The sequence below is a fragment of the Heptranchias perlo genome, chromosome 1 (assembly GCF_035084215.1).
Source record: "Heptranchias perlo isolate sHepPer1 chromosome 1, sHepPer1.hap1, whole genome shotgun sequence".
Taxonomy (NCBI): domain Eukaryota; kingdom Metazoa; phylum Chordata; class Chondrichthyes; order Hexanchiformes; family Hexanchidae; genus Heptranchias; species Heptranchias perlo.
Genome location: NC_090325.1, coordinates 85,622,938 through 85,642,176, shown reverse-complemented (window position 1 = coordinate 85,642,176; position 19,239 = coordinate 85,622,938). Strand labels below are relative to the sequence as shown.

The 19,239-nt window shown below is 43.4% G+C and overlaps 1 protein-coding gene across 4 annotated transcripts in view; it reads right to left on the bottom strand.

Moving 5' to 3' along the window:
- Positions 1-19,239, bottom strand: part of tec (tec protein tyrosine kinase) — a 164,351-nt gene that overhangs the window by 35,797 nt on the left and 109,315 nt on the right. For all 4 annotated transcript variants that reach the window (XM_067988091.1, XM_067988106.1, XM_067988115.1 and 1 more), the window contains 2 exons: positions 15,000-15,079; positions 9,286-9,419 (listed from right to left, as the gene is read on the bottom strand). In XM_067988091.1, coding sequence (XP_067844192.1) covers positions 9,286-9,419; positions 15,000-15,079 — 214 coding nt within the window. The remainder of the gene's footprint in view (positions 1-9,285; positions 9,420-14,999; positions 15,080-19,239) is intronic.

Genomic DNA, 19,239 nt, shown 5'->3' with positions numbered 1-19,239 from the left:
GATCCCCTTAATACTTCCTCTCACTATGTTTATCCCATCCAACATTTCACACTCCTCATCATTAACTACAATGTCTGCATCATCCCTCCCTTTTGTGAAGACAGACGCAAAGTATTCATTAAGAACCATACCAACATCTTCCCCCTTCACACTTCGGTTACCTTTTTGGTCTCTAATAGGCCCTACTCTTTCCTTAGTTATCCTGTTGCTCTTCATGTATTTATAAAACATCTTTGGGTTTTCCTTGATTTTACTTGCCAATATTTTTTCATGCTCGCTCTTTGCTTTCCTAATTTCCTTTTTAATTTCACCCCTGCACTTTCTATACTCCTCCAGGCTTTCTGTAGTATTGAGCTCTCTGTTTCTGACATAAGCTTTCCTTTTTTGCCTCATCTTACCCTGTATGCTCATGGACATCCAGGGGGCTCTAGATTTGGCAGTCCCACCCCTTTTCTTTGTGGGAATATGTTTACTCTGAATCCCTTGAATCGCCCCCTTGAATGCCTCCCACTGCTCTGACATTGATTTACCTTCAAGTAGCTGTTTCCAGTCCATTTTTGCTAAATCACTTCTCAGCTTAGTAAAATTGGCTTTCCCCAATTGAGAACTTTAACTCCTGCTCTATCTTTGCCTATGTCCATAACTATGTTAAATCTAACGGAGTTATGATCACTACCACCAAAATGCTCCTCTTTACTCTTGTATTCTAGTTATAAAACCCAAAATGCTATTCGCCTTTTTCTACTGCACTTGCAATTTCAGGGAATTATGTATTTGCACTCATAGGAGTCCTTGTTCTTCCACACCCTTTGGCACCTTTGCACTGAGTGTACATTCCCGGTGCCATTTCACTGACCTGGTTAGGAAATTGGTTGAGCAGCAGGAGACAGAGTAGGGATAATGGGCAGGTACTCAAATTAGCAGGATGTGACTAGTGGTGTCCCACAGGGATGTGTGTTGGGGCCTCAACTGTTCACTGTGCTTATTAACGACTTAGATGATGGGATACAGAGCCACATAGCCAAGTTTGCCGATAACACAAAGATAGGCAGAATTATAAGCAGTGTGGATGGAAGCATAAAATTACAGGGAGATATTAATAGATTAAGTGAATGGGCAAAACTGTGGCAAATGGATTTCAATGCAGGCAAATGTAAGGTCATCCACTTTGGACCAAAAAAGGGTAGAACAGAGTACTTCCTAAATGGTGAAAAGTTCGAAACAGGGGGAGTCCAAAGAGACTTAGGGGTCCATGTGCATAGATCATTAAAATGTCATGGACAGGAACAGAAAATAACCATAAAGGCGAATGGAATGCTGGCCTTTATACCTACAGGACTAGAATACAAGGGGGTAGAAGTTATGCTACAGCTATACAAAGCCCTAGTTAGACCACACTTGGAGTACTGTGTTCAGTTCTGGGCACCACACCTTAGGAAGGACATATTGGCCTTGTAAGGAGTGCAGCATAGATTTACTAGAATAATACCTGGTCTCCAAGGGTTAAATTATGAGGAGAGATTACACAAACTAGGGTTGCATACCCTGAAATTTAGAAGATTAAGGGGCGATTTGATCGAAGCTCTCAAGATATTAAGGGGAACTGATAGGGTCGATAGAGAGAAACTATTTCCGCTGGTTGAGGAGTCCAGGACCATGGGACATAACCTAAAAATTAGAGCCAGGACTTTCAGGAGTGAAGTTAGGAAACACTTCTACATGCAAACGGTGGTAAAAGTTTGGAATTCTCTTCTGCAAATGGCAGTTGATGCTAGCTCAATTGTTAATTTTAAATCTGAGATTGGGAGATTTTTGTTAACCAAAGGTATTAAGGGATGTGGGGCTGAGGCGGGTATATGGAGTTAGGTCACAGATCAGCCATGATCTCACTGAATGGCGGAACAGGCTCGAGGGGCTAAATGGCCTACTCCTGTACCTATGTTCTCCCAGTACCTTTCCATTGACTGTATACTCTTATTCCTTGTTTTTCCTCCCAAAGTGCATTACATCACATTTCTCTACATTAAAATTTCATTTGTTATCTGTCTGGCCATTCTGCTAACCTGTCTTCATTCTTCTGAATCCTTTCACAGCCCTCTTTGGTCTTTGACAAACCTTCTACTTTTATGTCTTCAGCTAATTTCAATATCATGCTCCCTATGTACACATCGGGTACGGTAGCATAATGGTTATGTTACTGGACTAGTAATCCAGAGGCCTGGACTAATAATCCGGAGTCATGAGTTCAATTCCCGCCACGGCAGCTGGGGAATTTAAATTCAATTAATTAAATAAAAATCTGGAATTTAAAAAAAGCTGGCATCAGTAATGGTGGCCATGAAACTACCGGATTGTTGTAAAAACTCATCTGGTTCACTAATGTCCTTACCTGGTCTGACTCCAGACCCACAGCAATGTGGTTGATTCTTAATTGCCCTCTGAAATGGCCTAGCAAGCCTCTCTCAAAAAGAAAATCATAACAAGAATAAGACCGGACGGACCACCCGGCATCGGACCACTAGGTACTGGACACGACAAAGGCAAACCAAGCCCAGCCGACCCTGCAAAGTCCTCCTCACCAACATCAGGGGACTTGTGCAAAATTGGGCAAAGAAACCTCCTGCTGCTATCCACCTTCCGGCCTCCCTCAGCTGATGAATCAGTCCTCCTCCACGTTGAGCACCACTTGGAGGAAGCCGAGGGCAGCAAGAGCACTGAATGTACTCTGGGTGGGGGACTTCAATGTCCATCACCAACAGTGGCTCAGTAGCACCACTACTGACCGAGCTGGCAGAGTCCTGAAGGACGTGGCTGCCAGACTGGGCCTGCGGCAGGTGGTGAGCGAACCAACACGAGGGGAAAAACCTACTTGACCTCGTCCTCACCAATCTACCTGTCGCAGATGCATCTGTCCATGACAGTATTGGTAGGAGTGACCACCGCACAGTCCTCATGGAGATGAAGTCCCGTCTTCGCACTGAGGACACCAGCCAACGTGTTGTGTGGCACTATCACTGTGCTAAATGGGTTAGATTCAGGACAGATCTCTCAGCTCAAAACTAGGCATCCATGAGGCGCTGTGGGCCATCAGCAGCAGCAGCAAAATTGTATTCCAACACAATCTGTAACCTCATGGCATATTCCTCACTCTACCATTACCAAGAGGTGCCAACCTGGTGAAGCAACAATTCAGGACTACATGCATGCTAAACAGCAGAAGCAACATGCTATAGCAGAGCTAAGCGATTCCACAACCAATGGATCAGATCAAAGCTCTGCAGTCCTGCCACATTCAGTCTTGAATGGTGGTGGACAATTAAACAACTAACGGGAGGAGGAGGCTCTGCAAACATCCCCATCCTCAATGATGGTGGAGTCCAGCACGTGAGTGCAAAAGACAAGGTTGAAGCGTTTGCAACCATCTTCAGCCAGAAGTGCCTAGTGGATGATCCATCTCGGCCTCCTCCCGATATTCCCACCATCACAGAAGCCAGTCTTCTGCCAATTCGATTCACTCCACGTGATATCAAGAAACGGCTGAGTGCACTGGATACAGCAAAGGCTATGGGTCCCAACAACATCCCAGCTCTAGTGCTGAAGACTTGTGTTCCAGAACTAGCCACGCCTCTAGCCAAGCTGTTCCAGTAGAGCTACAACATTGGCATCTACCCGACAATGTGGAAAATTGCCCGGGTATGTCCTGTCCACAAAAAGTAGGACAAATACAATCTGGCCAATTACCACCCCATCAGCCTACTCTCAATCATCAGCAAAGTGATGGAAGGTGTCGTCAACAGTGCTATCAAGCAGCACTTACTCACCAATAACCTGCTCACCGATGCTCAGTTTGGAATCCGCCAGGACCACTCGGCTCCAGACCTCATTACAGCTTTGTTCCAAACATGGGCAAAAGAGCTGAATTCCAGAGTTGAGGCGAGAGTGTCTGCCCTTGACATCAAGGCAGCATTTGACAGAGTGTGGCACCAAGGAGCCCCAGTAAAATTGAAATCAATGGGAATCAGGGGAAAAACTTTCCAGTGGCTGGAGTCATACCTAGCACAAAGGAAGATGGTGGTGGTTGTTGGAGGCCAATCATCTCAGCCACAGGACATTGCTGCAGGAGTTCCTCAGGGCAGTGTCCTAGGCCCAACCATCTTCAGCTGCTTCATCAATGACCTTCCCTCCATCATAAGGTCAGAAATGGGGATTTTCGCTGATGTTTGCACAGTGTTCATTTCCATTCGCAACCCCTCAGATAAAGAAGCAGTCCGTGCCCAAATGCAGGCTTGGGCTGATAATTGGCAAGTAACATTCGCACCAGACAAGTGCCAGGCAATTACCATCTCCAACAAGGAAGAGAGTCTAACCACCTCCCCTTGACATTCAACGGCATTACCATCACCAAATCCCCACCATCAACATCCTGGGGGTCACCATTGACCAGAAACTTAACCGGACCAGCCACATAAATACTGTGGCTACAAGAGCAGGTCAGAGGCTGGGTATTCTGCGGCGAGTGACTCACCTCCTGATTCCCCAAAGCCTTTCCATCATCTACAAGGCACAGGTCAGGAGTGTGATGGAATACTGTCCACTTGCCTGGATGAGTGCAGCTCCAACAACACTCAAGAAGCTCGGCACCATCCAGGGCAAAGCAGCCCACTTGATTGGCACCCCATCCACCACCCTAAACATTCACTCCCTTCGCCACCGGTGCACTGTGGCTGCAGTGTGTACCATCCACAGGATGCACTGCAGCAACTCGCCAAGGCTTCTTTGACAACACCTTCCAAACCCACGACCTCTACCACCCTAGAAGGACAAGGGCAGCAGGCACATGGGAACAACACCACCTGCACGATCCCCTCCAAGTCACACACCATCCCGACTTGGAAATATAATCGCCGTTCCTTCATCGTCGCTGGGTCGAAATCCTGGAACTCCCTTCCGAACAGCACTGTGGGGGAACCTTCACCACACGGACTGCAGCGGTTCAAGGCGGCGGCTCACCACCACCTTCTCAAGGGCAATTAGGGATGGGCAATAAATGCTGGCCTTGCCAGCGACGCCCAAACCCCATGAACGAATAAAACATACAAATCATCTATATATAGCAAGAGCAAAAGTGGACACAGCACTGACTCCCTACGAATCACCACTTCTAATATTTCTCCAATCTGAGGATCACCCATTAACCCTTTGTTTCCTAACAATCAACCATCTTTCTACACGTGATTACATTTTACCTCATACCTTATGCCTGAATTTTTGTAATGAGTGTCCTGTAAGACACCTCATCGAATGCCTTATGGAAATCTATATACACAATATATTACTATATATCTACATACTACTGCATTCCCTTTATCTACAGCACTGCAAAGAAAAATTCTTAAATTTGTCAAACATAACTTGCCTTTGGCAAATCTGTGCTGGCAACCCTTCATTATCCCATGCATCTCTAAATACTCACTAATTTGATCTGAAATTAGGGATTCTGTTTTCCCTTAACTAACATTAGATTAACTGGTTTATGGTTATATGGTTCATCCTTCTCTCCCTTCCTGAACAAAGGTTGTCTGCCTCCAGTCCCATGGCATTATTTGCATATCGAAGGAGGATTCAAAAATTGTGGCCATAGCCTCTTATCTCCTCTCTGACCTTTTTCAACAGTTAAAGGTGCATGTCATCATGACTTAGTGACTAATCCACTTTCGACTAACCTTTTCAGAACAAATTCCTTTTCTTCAGTTATCTCAAACAACTGTTCCACATCCTCGGGTAGATTTTCACCTTCGGTAGTGGCGAAAAATGGACGGCAGATAATCAGCTGCTTGTTATCCAGCCCGTCTAATTTTCCATTCCATTAACCTCAATCAGGCGGGGTGCATAACGGGTAGCCGATCCGCTACCACCCGTTTTCCGCCACCACTAAGAGTGAAAATCTACCCCTCCCCTATTATACTTACATTCTCACTTCCACTATTATTTGTAAAAGTAGATGCGAAATATATATCTCCTGTCATGTTTTTACCCTCCATACCCAGAATTTCCCATTCATCTGAGCAGTGCTACCCTCTCTTTAATTATTCTTTTATTTTTAATATGCTTATAAAAGCCTTTACTGTTCCCTTTATATTATGATAGCCTTTTGCATATTCCCTTTTCGACCTTCTAATATGCCTTTACACCCCCACTACACTCTATATTCCTCATGATTTTCTTTAGTATTGATAGCCCAACCTTTATCACAGACCTTCATTTTAAATTTCAGTGTAGTTTTAATCTCTCAGATTATCCACAGAATTCTATCCTTAGAGGCACCTCCTTTTCATTTTATATCTACTTTGTACCCCATCAATCTCACATCTGAAGATTTTCCCACTGCTGATCCATCATCCTTTTCAATGTTAGCAAAAAGGATGATGGATCAGCAGTGGATCAGCAATTAATTTGGGTTAAATCCCGTGTAATTGTACTGAACTTTGCCTTTTTCCAGTCCAGCATCCTTATCTTTAATCTATCTTTTTCTATCTTCACATCAAACCTAGCTATATTGTAGTCACTATTTCCCAATTGTGCTCCTGCTCTCATCAGTTATTTAAGAACTTAAGAAATAGGAGCAGGAGTTGGCCATCCGGCCCCTCGAGCCTGCTCCGCCATTCAATAAGATCATGGCTGATCTTCTACCTCAACTCCATTTTCCTGCACTATCCCCATATCCATTGATGCCTTTAATATCTAGAAATCTATCGATCTCTGTTTTGAATGTACTTAATGACGGAGCCTCCACAGCCCTCTGAGGTAGAGAATTCCAAAGATTCACCACCCTCAGTGAAGAAATTTCTCCTCATCTCTATCCTAAATGGGCTACCCCTTATTCTGAGACTGTAACTCATGGTTTTAGACTCCCCAGCCAGGGGGAACATCCTCCCTGCATCGACCCTGTCAAGCCCTGTAAGAATTTTGTATGTTTCAATGAGATCACCTCTCTTTCTTCTTAACTCCAGAGAATACAGGCCGAGTCTACTCAATCTCTCCTCATACGACAATTCCGCCACCCCAGCAATCAGTCTGGTGAACCTTTGTTGTACTTCCTCTGTGGCAAGTATATCCTCTCTTAGGTAAGGAGACCAAAATTGTACACAATACTCCAGGTGCGGTCTCACCAAGGCCCTATATACTTGCAGTAAGACATCTTTACTCCTGTACTCAAATCCTCTTGTAATAAAGGCCAACATACCATTTGCCTTCCTAATTGCTTGCTGCACCTGCATGTTAGCTTTCAGTGACTCATGTACATGGACACCCAGGTCCCTTTGAACATCAACATTTCCCAATCTCTCACCATTTAAAAAATACTCTGAATTTCTGTTTTTCCTACCAAAGTAGATATCTTCACATTTTTCCACATTATACTCCATCTGCCATGTTCTTGCCCACTCACTTAGCCTGTCTATATCCCCTTGAAGCCTCTTTGCATCCTCCTCACAACTCACATTCCCACCTAGTTTTGTGTCATCAGCAAACTTGGAAATATTACATTTGGTCCCCTCGTCCAAATCATTGATATAGATTGTGAATAGCTGGGGCCCAAGCACCGGTCCCTGCAGTGCCCTACCAGTCAGTCTCCCAACCTAAAAAAGACCCCCATTTATTCCTACTCTCTGTTTTCTGTCCATTAACCAATTCTCAATCCAGGCCAGTATATTACCCCCAATTCCACGCGCTCTAACTTTGTTCACCAACCTCCTGTGTGGGACCTTATCTAAAGCCTTCTGAAAATCTAAATACACCACATCCACTGGTTCCCCCTTATCTATTCTACTAGTTACATCCTCAAAGAACTCCAATAGGTTTGTCAAACATGATTTCCCTTTCATAAATCCATGCTGACTCTGCCAAATCCTATTATTATTTTCTAAATGTCCTGTTATCACATCCTTTATAATAGATTCTAGCATTTTCCCTACTACTGATATCAGGCTAACAGGTCTGTAGTTCCCTGTTTTCTCTCTCCCTCCTTTCTTAAATAGTGGGGTTACATTTGCTACCCTCCAATCTGCAGGAACCGTTCCAGAATCTATAGAATTTTGGACGATTATAACCAATGCATCGATTATCTCGATAGCCACCTCTTTCAAAACCCTGGGATGTAGATCATCAGGTCCTTGGGGTTCATCAACTTTCAGTCCCATTAATTTCTCTAGTACTTTTTTTTTACTAATACTAATTTCTTTCAGTTCCTCATTCTCACCAGACCCTTGGCTCTCTAGTGTTTCTGGAAGGTTTTTTGTGTCTTCTTCTGTGAAGACAGACACAAAGTATTTGTTTAATTTCTCTGCCATTTCCTTATTCCCCATTATAAATTCTCCCGTCTTTGTCTGTAAGGGACCCATATTTGCCTTCGCCAGTCTTTTCCTTTTTATATACTTATAGAAGTCTTTACCATCCGTTTTTATGTTTCTCGCTAGTTTACTCTCATATTCATATTGTCCCACTTTGTTTTGCAGAATTTGATCAAACACTGCTTTTCTCATTGGACTAGAAACATACTGATCTAGGAAGCAGTCCTAAATGCATTCAAGAAACTTTTCCCCACTTTGGCAACATACATTACCTTTGTCTTGAGATAGTTAAACTTACCCAAAATTATTGCACATTTCTCTGAATTGTCTACAAATCTCCTGTTTGGTGGCCAGTGATGCACACTGAGAATTGTATGATTCCTCTTCCTACTTCTCAACTTTATCCAGATGGATTCTAATGCCATCCCCCAAAACATCATTTTCGGCCGGCGCGGACATGATGGGCCGAATGGCCTCCTTCTGTGCCGTAAATTTTCTATGATTCTATGATCGTTATGTGCTGGTGCTGTGATAAGATACTCGATTAAGGCTATCTGCCCCACCCCACCCCACCTTTTTCCTCTCTGCATCTCTCCTATCCAAACCTGTGGCATCTCTGTATATCATACCCCTCCATTTAGTGATTAATACTACTAACTCAATTTTATTTTGAATGCTTTGTACCATCATATATATACCACTCAATCCTGCCTCCAATTTTTTGGCAATCTTACTCTTCTTAATTCTTCCTCCTTTTAATCTGTTCTTTTTTTCTTTCCTATACCCCTCGCCCCTTTGACTTTCCTTTGTGCTTCCTCATTTTCCTCCTCCCTCTTCCATATTAGTTTAAACTCTCTACCACAACATTAATTACTGATGCCAATTCAATAATGATAAACATGTTAAATCATGACCAAGACTGGTTTTATTTCAATACCTGCTGCATTGTGCTGATGATACTCAATTAATTCAGGAATGTTGTCAAACAAGTGTTTTTCTGCCAGATAATACTGTCTATGAGATTTCTGGGTCAACTTAATGTGGTAATGTCGAGTTGATCCACTGCCCTCTCTGGAAAAAAAACATATTGCTGAAGATTAGCAATTTTATTTTTTCAACAAACCTGGGGACACTGGCTTATACCTTATATAGGCAACCCACTAGATAGCAGTGGCTATCCCGCTCGTTTCATTCTCGAAAAGGTTATAGTGTTAAAAATTAAGTGTTAAGTTAATCTTCTCTGCCTGTTCTGGTATTGTGAATATATCATACCCCTACATTTAGTTAGTAATGCTACTAACTCTCAACTTTGTTTTGAATGCTTTGTGCCATCACATACGTACCACTCAATCCTGTCTCCAATTTTTTGGCAATCTTACTCTCTTTAATTCCTCCAAGATAGGAATAAAAGTAATGTATGCGGTCAAAATGAGGAACACTGTTGTAGTGATCTCAATCCCCTGGCACCAGATCATACAGAGTAGGAGTAATCTTGGTACTATGTTGAATATTCGACAAAGCATTCCCAGTTCTAATGACGGGTCCCACTTGAAATCTTAACAACAACTTGCAATTATATAGCACCTTTAACACAGTAAAACATTCCAAGGCACTTATCAAACAAAATCTGACACCAAGCAACATAAGGAGATATTAGGACAGGTGACCAAAAGCTTGGTCAAAGAGGTAGATTTTAAGGAGCATCTTAAAGGAGGAGAGAGAGGTAGAGAGTTGGAGAGGTTTAGGGAGAGAATTCTAGAGCTTAGAGTCTAGGCAGCTGAGAGCACGGCTGCCAATGGTGGAGCGATTAAAATCGGGGGTGCACAAGAGGCCAAAATTAGAAGAGCGCAGAGATCTCGGAGGATTGTAGGGCTGGAGGAAGTTACAGAGATAGGGAGGGGCAAGGCCATGGAGGGATTTGAAAACAAGGATGATTTTTTTTTAAATCGAGGCATTGCTGGACCGGGAGCCAATGTAGGTCAGCAAGCACAGGGGTGATGGGTGAACGGGACTTGGTGCAAGTTAGGATATGGGCAGCAGAGTTTTGGACGAATTCACGTTTATGGAGGATGGAAGATGGGAGGCCAGCTAGGAGAGCATTGGAATAGTCAAGTCCAGAGGCAACAAAGGCATAGATGAGGATTTCAGCAGCAGATGAGCTGAGGCAGGGGTGGAGACAAACAATGTCACTTAGGTGGAGGTAGGCGGTCTTGGTGATAGAGCAGATGTGTGGTTGGAAGCTCATCTCAGGATCAAATAGTACGGCAAGGTTGGTTCAGCCTCAGACAGTGGCCTGGGAGATGGATGAAGTCGGTGCCTGGGAATGGAGTTTGCGGCGGGGACTGAGGACAATGGCTTCGGTCTTCCCAAATATTTAGTTGGAGGAAATGTCTGTTCATCCAGTACCGGATGTCAGACTAGCAGTGTGACAAATCAGACAGTTGGCGTGCTCGAGAGGTGGTGGTGAGGTAGAGCTGGGTGCCATCAACGTACATGTGGAACCTGACATCGTGTTTTCGGATGATGTTGCCGAGGGGCAGCAGGTAGATGAGAAATATGAGGGGGCCAAGGATAGATCCTTGGGGGACTCCAGAGGTAACGGTCTGAAAGCGGGAACAGAAGCTATTGCAGGTGATTCTCTGGTTATGACTGGATAGATAAGAATGGAACCAGGCGAGCAGAGTCCTACCCAGCTGGACAACAGAGGAGAGACATTGGAGGAGAATGGTGTGGTCAACCATGACAAAGGCTGCAAGTCAGGTTGAGAAGGATGAGGAGGGATTTTTTACCGTGATCACAGTCACATAGGATGTCATTTGTGACTTTGATAAGCGCCGTTTCACTACTGTGGCAGGGGCGGAAACCTGATTGGAGGGATTCAAACATGGAGTTGCGGGAAATTTGGGCACAGATTTGGGACGTGACAACACATTCAAGGACTTTAGCGACTAAGGAGTTTGAAGATGCTGTGAGGTACTGCCTTGGTCTAGGCTGTTGGCTGTGATCTTCCAGGCCTGCAAAAGTCAGAAGGGTAAAGGGAGTTGTCTTTGAAATGCTGATTGACCTGCTGTGTATTTCCAGCATTGTCTTTTTTTTTAAAAAAAAGGTTCCTTGTATATATCTGAAACATTTTACTGAGCATCTTGAAAATAAATATTGATCCTCTAAATTCCCAGATTAATAAGGTAGCTTTTTATTTGTCAATGGATGCTGAGTGTACTTCAGATAAAGATGCAGTACTGCCATCTACTGGTTAAAATAGTTGACTACAAATATACTGCACAAATGAAAAGACCCACAGTCTGACTGTTTATCCAACACACAAACCGTTTATTACGTCTTCAATGAAAGATATTAGTTGTTCAGAAACAAATTTGGCAGAAGATATGGGGGTAGAAAATTGTTTGGTCCCATTTACATGGGCACTACGAGGAAGCAAAATTGGTGAGGGGTCCTCATTATCATAAAAAAGGCAGGCTTCAGCTATTGCTATTGATTGCTTGCCTGCCTCATTGTTGTTGGGGGGGGGGGGGGGCGCAGAGGAGAATTGGGCGTTCCTGACGCCCTTGAAAGACAGCCTGCACCTCTTAAAGGGGAAGTGAATCATGGCTGCAGGCAACTTGTATTCAACTTGCAGAAATGGCAGGCAGAGGACAAGCTGGAAAGGGCCCCCAGTTTTCAGATGCTGCATTGGAGGTGTTGGTGGAGGAGGTGGGCAGGAGGAGGGACGTCCTCTTTCCACCAGGCGGCAGGAAGATCTTGAGTCAAGCTGCTCTGCAGCAGTGGGCAAAGATTGCATACCGGGTCAGAGCGCACCACCCCACGGATCTGGCTGCAATGTCACAAGTAGTTTAATGACCTGACCGGGGTTACTAAAGTAAGACTCCTAACTCAAATCTCGCATTATTCTCTGCTTAACCCTGCATCATCTGTAGTCTCAGCATTCACAACCCTTCCCTCCCTGATTCCCATCACTCTCCTCCAATGACAACTGCACATTTCACTCCATCTCCTTCTGCTCCTAATGCCACACTCTGCACTTGCTACGCTCCTCACCTCTACCACCCTTTACACCACAACACTATTCTACCTTGACATGCATATCCTCAAAGCATCTCAGTGCCCTACCACTAACACTCTCCCTTCTTTCTTACAGGAGAAGCTTGCAAGCAATAACAGGGAAGAAGTAAGGACAGAAGGAGGGAGAGCCTCTATTAACGTCCTCTCCCTAGTTGAGGAAGAGATCATGGAGATTGTGGGGAATGGTCGTGTCAGGGGTGCGGTGAGGCTGGAGGATGCAACCTGCAAGGTTTTTGGCCACTTCACCCTTTTTCTCTTCTCACTGAAATATCTGCCCTCACATACTATGCTTGACATAATGCAGTTGTTTTCAACAGCCACTCATCTATCTCTAATCTTAACATTAATGCTCACCCTTGTCCTTTTCCCTTTCAGGTGAAGCAAATGTAGAGCCCCCAGTGGTCGAGGAGCTGGAAGAAGGCATCATCCATGAAGACACAGCGTCACTCAACCATACCTTAGCAAGCACCAGCTCAGAGCCTGGTACCCCACATAGTTTGGAAGATCAGTTAGAGGGGTCTACTTCTGGGCTGTCCTCCTGCTCATGCGCCTGTGCAGTGATGCTGGAAACTCATCCAGCATTACTGCACAGGAGCATGAGCAGGAGGACAGCCCAGAAGTAGCTCGCCAAAGGGAGAGCTCACATCCTTGCACTGCTGCAGAAGGCACAGGTATTCTTAGTCAGAGAAGAGGAACACCCATGAGGTAGTAGTTTTTGAGGGCATTCAGATGGTGGGTGTGAGGACTGGATCAGATGACTGCTCCTCTGTCATGTTCAGTATGACATTTTCTGTTCCGAAAGACCCGCATTCTATAAGTCTTCCTGTGCCCTTTCCTCCTTCGCCCTTTTCTTTGAGCCCCTGAAGGTCTGTGCTCCCATGCTTGCTGCTGATGCTGCTTTTCCCTCTGGTGTGGCAGCCCCTCAATGGCAATCCCAGCAACATCTTCATTTTTCCCAGAATTACTGCGCAATGAAGTCACAGTGCAGCTGCAGCCAAAAGTCAACTCCCTAACAGCTCTGTACACTCAAAAACTACCAAAACACTCAACCAAATCATCCAAAAAAGCTCCAAAATTCCCCAGTCTTAAATGACTATGCAGAGACTTACATAAATGCAACTTTTTTTTTTAAACCTTAATAAAAGGTAATGATCCCTTTACATGTAGCTGTTTCAGCCTGCTTTTGCTGGGTGGGCTTAAGAACAAGCAAATCAGACACTACCAGGCACCAATTTCCCAAAAGCATCCTACTTCAAGAGCAGGACCCCTATTTACATATTATAATCAGCCCAGCGTTCATTTCAGCTGACTGCCAGGGACACCCAAACTAACATGAGAGCCGCCGCATTTCAGGCACAATTCTGGCGCGGGATATCCCATCGCAAAATTGGTAGGTTTAGCGCCCAAAAAATAGGTGAAACGCAACTGAATTTCTGCACCATAAAATCATGCAGTTACAAGAGATTAAATGGTTTACCACTTACCTTTATAAAAACTAGAAATTTTGACAATATTCAATATTTCGTGCCATCTTTGCATAGATTTTTTTTCCAAAATGATTGTGAGCAAACAAAAACTGTTAACATTTCTTAGTTGTAAATAACCACTGCAACCCGCGAGCTTATGAAACTATCCCAGAATATATAAAAATGGTTTGCTTTCACAAATCAGCAACTGGTTCAGCTGATGGCAAAACATTGAGTAATGAAGTCTTGCCTCTATTCTGAAATTGAGTACCTGAAACTATTTAAAGGTGCAGCCTTATCAGAGTTCCTGTTAGGAATAACAGAAACTCATACAAACGGGATACCAAAGAATTGCAAAATGACTGATGATTTCAGTAATTCTAGAACTCAAACATTTTAAATATTGAGGTCACAGCGACTGCATGAGTTAAACCCTTCAATCTAGCACTGGTGAGAAAAGATTGTTGGCCAAGTATTTGGTCACCTGTCCTAATGTCTCCTCCTTTGGCTTGGTGTCAACTTTTGTCTGATTACACTCCTGTGACGTGCCTTGGGATACTTTACTATATAAATGCAAGTTGTTGTTGTAATCTTCTGAGGTCATCGATATGAAAATTATGTACAGTTTATGTTCACAGTTGCAAATTAGCTCAGCCTAATAGTAGCATGCAAGCTACAAACACCTCTCTATTCAGCGAGATGTTGATGCATAAGATCACATCATGCTGTCCTCCTGCCTCATAGAAAGCCTGTAGGAATCATACCCATAGTTCCCAACTTCACAATTTATGTTTCTCTTTATTTCTCTCATTCTCTAGTGAAAAAAATCAAGGAAGTACTACAGAGCTGGGGCTAACCTCAACGTTATAATAGCCTCGTTATACTACACATCTTGCATTGATTGATGAGAAATATGAAATCACCCAAAACAAATTTAGGCAGATAGTCTGAGCCCACCTCAAGCAGGTAGAATCAAATCACTGTGGCTTAACGCCAGTTACACACAGCTAGTGGCTAGCTCAACAGCATCCAGTAAGGAAGGGAGAAAATGTTTAAAATGGGATAATCAAAAACAGTGAAATGAAAGATAATAGTAGAAGCTCACCCTCCAAATTTGGTGTAAAGAGACACTGTGTACATTCCAGGTTGGCTGGAATCCCTCACAACGAAACCTCCCTCTTTATCCTGTAAAGTAAATTAGATAAAGATTAAAACCTCTACAAAGTAATGTTCTACCAAAATAACGGAAAAAGTGCAAGGTTAGCAGTTGCTTTTCCTGAAAATTCCCTTTGAATTGATATTACTTTTATTAATAAATTGAAGTTTTAAGAAGGCACTATTACAACAGCAAATACAGTGTCAGCCTTGGTTCAGGGGTAGAACACTCACCTCTGAATCAGAAGGTTGTGTGTTCAAGTCCCACTCCAGAGACTTGAACACATAATCTCAGCTGGCACTTCAGTGCAGTACTGAGGGAGTGCAGTACTGTCGGAGATGCCGTCTTTGGGGTGAAACGTTAAACCAAGGCCCTGTCTGCCTTCTCAGGTCGACATGAAAGACCCTATGGCACTATATGAAGAAGAGCAGGGGAGTTCACCTGCTGTCCTGGCCAACATTTATCCTTCAGACAACACCTAAAAACAGTTGATCTGGTCATTTATTTCATTGCTGTTTGTGGGACCTCGCTATGCACAAATCGTCTGCCAAGTTTCCTACATTATAACAGTGACTACAGTTCAAAAATACTTCATTGGCTGTAAAGCACTTTGGGGCATCCTGAGATTGTGAAATGCAAGTTCTTTCTTTTAAGGTATCTTGAGACAATTTACAATATTTGTCTGCAAAGAACATCAATGTGATAACATCAGCAATGCTACAATAATATCACTGATTGATCACATTTATGCAAAAATTATCATCCTGGTTTTAATCAGAATGCTACATTTTAAAAGTAGGCATTGCAGATATATTTGGTACCCAATATTAGTACAGCTGCAGTTGAATTTTCTGGTTGTTGCAGGAGCACAGCTCATTTAAAAACTCTCCAATACTGAATTAAGTATTGAAGAATAACTTGGATACAGTTTTATCAGTTCTATCAGATTCATGAACAGTGAATTATTTTGAAGTACCATGGTGGTTATGCAGTCAAACATAGCAGACATTTTGTGCACAAGATACCACAAACAGCAATAAGGTGAATGACCAATTGATCTGTCTTTGGTGGTATTGGGTGAGGGATGAATGTTGGCCTGGACACTCACTCCTCCTTAAATAGTGCAGTGAGATTGTTAACATTCAGCTGAACTACCAGAACAGATAGTCATTATCTTGGCTGAACATCTCATCCAAAGGATAGCACTTCCAACAATGCAACATTCCCACTGGAGGCTAGTCCAGATTACGAGCTCAAATCCTGAAGTTCCTGATTCAAAGGGGAAAGCTATCAATTGAGCCAAACTGACGGACAAGTTTTCCAAGATCCAAGTGGCAATCTAAACTTCTACACATCTGGCTTCCACATTGATTCCCATATTGATTCACAAAAATTTGAATTTGATAAATTTATATCTGATTTAGACTCCCTAGTCGAGATTCTCCTCCCAATGGTGGCGTTTGAGAGCACGAAAGACCACAGGAGAGGCCTGAGAAGAATTAAAAAGAGTGGCAGCAGCAGAATCGGCAAAGCGAAGCACCACGGGAGAGGCTGAGAAGATTTGAAGAGTGGTAACAGCAGAATCGTCTCCCTATAAAAGGGTGAAATCAAAAACAAAATAAACATACAAAATATAATCAAGGAATGACGTCACAGGACAGCAGGTAGGTGACTGGTTGGTGAGTATTACTATTTTTTTTTGCTCTCTAATCAAGGACAGTGGTTTAAACTAAGAGCTGGGAAACTATAACTTGCTATTGCTTTATTAAATTAATAACAAACTAGATAAACTAATTAGTTAATAAAATTAAAAATATCTAGTGATTAAAAACTTTAACTAAATATGTAAAACAAGGTTATATAGTGATGCCAGGGCAGGTGGTGTGTCGTAACTGCAGCGTGTGGGAGTTTGTGGAGAGCAGCGAGATCCCAAGCAACTGCATCTGCAGCAAAAGTCTGCAACTCGAGGAACTCTGGCTCAGAGTTGTTGAGCTGGAGTTCGAGGTGCAGACATTGCGATGCATCAGGGAAGGGGAGTGTTATCTGGACACTTTGATCCAGGAAGCAATCACACCCTTTAGGTTAGGTAGTGGTTTAGATTTGGTCTGTGGTCAGGGACAGGAGGATGTGACTGCGAGTCAGGCAGGTATGGGGACCCAGGGGGATAGAAACTGTTCTCTGCAGCTGCGACTGGGAGTCCCAAAGGCTGTGTTGCCTGCCCGGTGCCAGGGTTAAGGATATCTTCTCGCGGCTGGAGAAGAACTTGGAGCATGAAGGGGAAGATCCAGTTGTTGTGGTCCACATAGGAACCAACAACATAGGTAGAACTAGGAATGAGGTTCTGCTGAGGAAGTTTGAGGTGCTAGGGTCCAAATTAATAAGCAGAACCTCAAAGGTAATAATCTCTAGATTACTTCCTGAGCCACGTGCAAATTGGCATAGGGACAAGCAGATCAGAGTGTTAAATGAGTGGCTCCAAGTGTGGAGTGGGAGGCAGGGGTTTTGATTCATGGGGCACTGGCACCAGTACTGGGAAAAGAGGGAGCTGTTTCATTGGGACAAACTCCACTTAAACCGGTCTGGGACCAATGCCCTGGCGAATCGTATTACTAGGGCGGTAGATAGGGCTTTAAACTAAAAGGGAGGGGGGAGTGTTCAGGTAAGGGGAAATTTATAAATCTAAAAAGAAAAGTCAAGGCCGTCGGACTTTGGGTAAAGATAAGTAATGTGTCAGGAAGGGACAGATTGTTTAACGGTAATAGAGCATCAGTGAATAAGGTCCAATCAGGGAAAAAAAGTAAAAAGTTCAAATTAAAGGCACTTTATCTCAATGCACGAAGCATGTGTAGCAAGATAGATGAATTAATGGCACAAAGAGAGATAAAATGGGTTTGACCTAGTAGCCATTGCTGAGACATGGTTGCAAGGTGACCAAGGTTGGGAACTAAATATTCCAGGGCACTTGGCTTTTCGAAAAAAACAGACAAAATGGAAAAGGAGGGGGGTAGCCCCGATAATAAAGGATAACATAAAGACAGTAGTGAGAAAGGATCTTGGCTCAGAAGATCAGGAAGTAGAATCAATATGGGTGGAGATAAGAAATAATAAGGGGCAGAAAACACTCGTGGAAGTAGTTTATAGGCCTAACAGTAGTTATGCTGTTGGACAGAGTATTAATCAAGAAATAAGGAGCTTATAACAAAGGCAATGCAATAATGGTTCAGGTCCAGCCTAGATACATTCCCAAGAGGGAGAAAGGTAGGGCAACTAAAACCAGAGCTCCCTGGATGACAAAAGAGATAGAGAGTAAGATGAAGCAGAAAAAAGGGGTGTATGACTGATGTCAGGTTGATAACACAAGTGAGAAACAGGCTGAACATAGAAAATTCAGAGGGGCAAAAGAGAGTATGAGAATAGACTGGCAGCTAACATAAAAAGGAATCCAAAAGTATTCAATAGGCATCTAAATAGTAAACAGGTAGTAAGAGGAGGGGTGGGATCGATTAGGGACCAAAATGGAGATCTCACATAAAGGCAGAGGGCATGGTTGAGGTATTAAATGAGTACTTTGCATCTGCCTTTTCCAAGGAAGAAGATGCTGCCAAAGTCACAGTAAATGAAGAGATAGTTCAGATACTGGATGGGCTAAAAATTGATAAAGGAGGTACTAGAAAGGCTGGCTGTACTTAAAGTAGATAAGTCACCCAATCCAGATGAGATGCATCCTAGATTGCTGAGGGAAAGAAGGGTGGAAATTGCATAGGTACTGGCCATAATTTTCCAATCATCCATAGATATGGGAGTGGTGCCAGAGGACTGGAGAATTGCAAATGTTATATCCTTGTTCAAAATCCGGCAACTACAGGGAAATGGGGAAACTTTTAGAAACGATAACCTAGGACAAAATTAACAGTCACTTGGACAAGTTTGGATTAATTAAGGGAAGCCAGCACAGATGAGGTAACAGTGTGAGTCGATGAGGGCAATGCAGTTGATGTGGTGTACATGGACTTCCAAAAGGCATTTGATAAAGTGCCGCATAATAGGTTTGTCATCAAAGTTGAAGCTCATGGAATAAAAGGGGCAGTGGCAGCATAGATACGAAATTGGCGAAGTGATAAGAAACAGAGTAGTGATGAACGGTTGTTTTTCGGAATGGAGGGAGGTGTACAGTGGTGTTCCCCAGGGG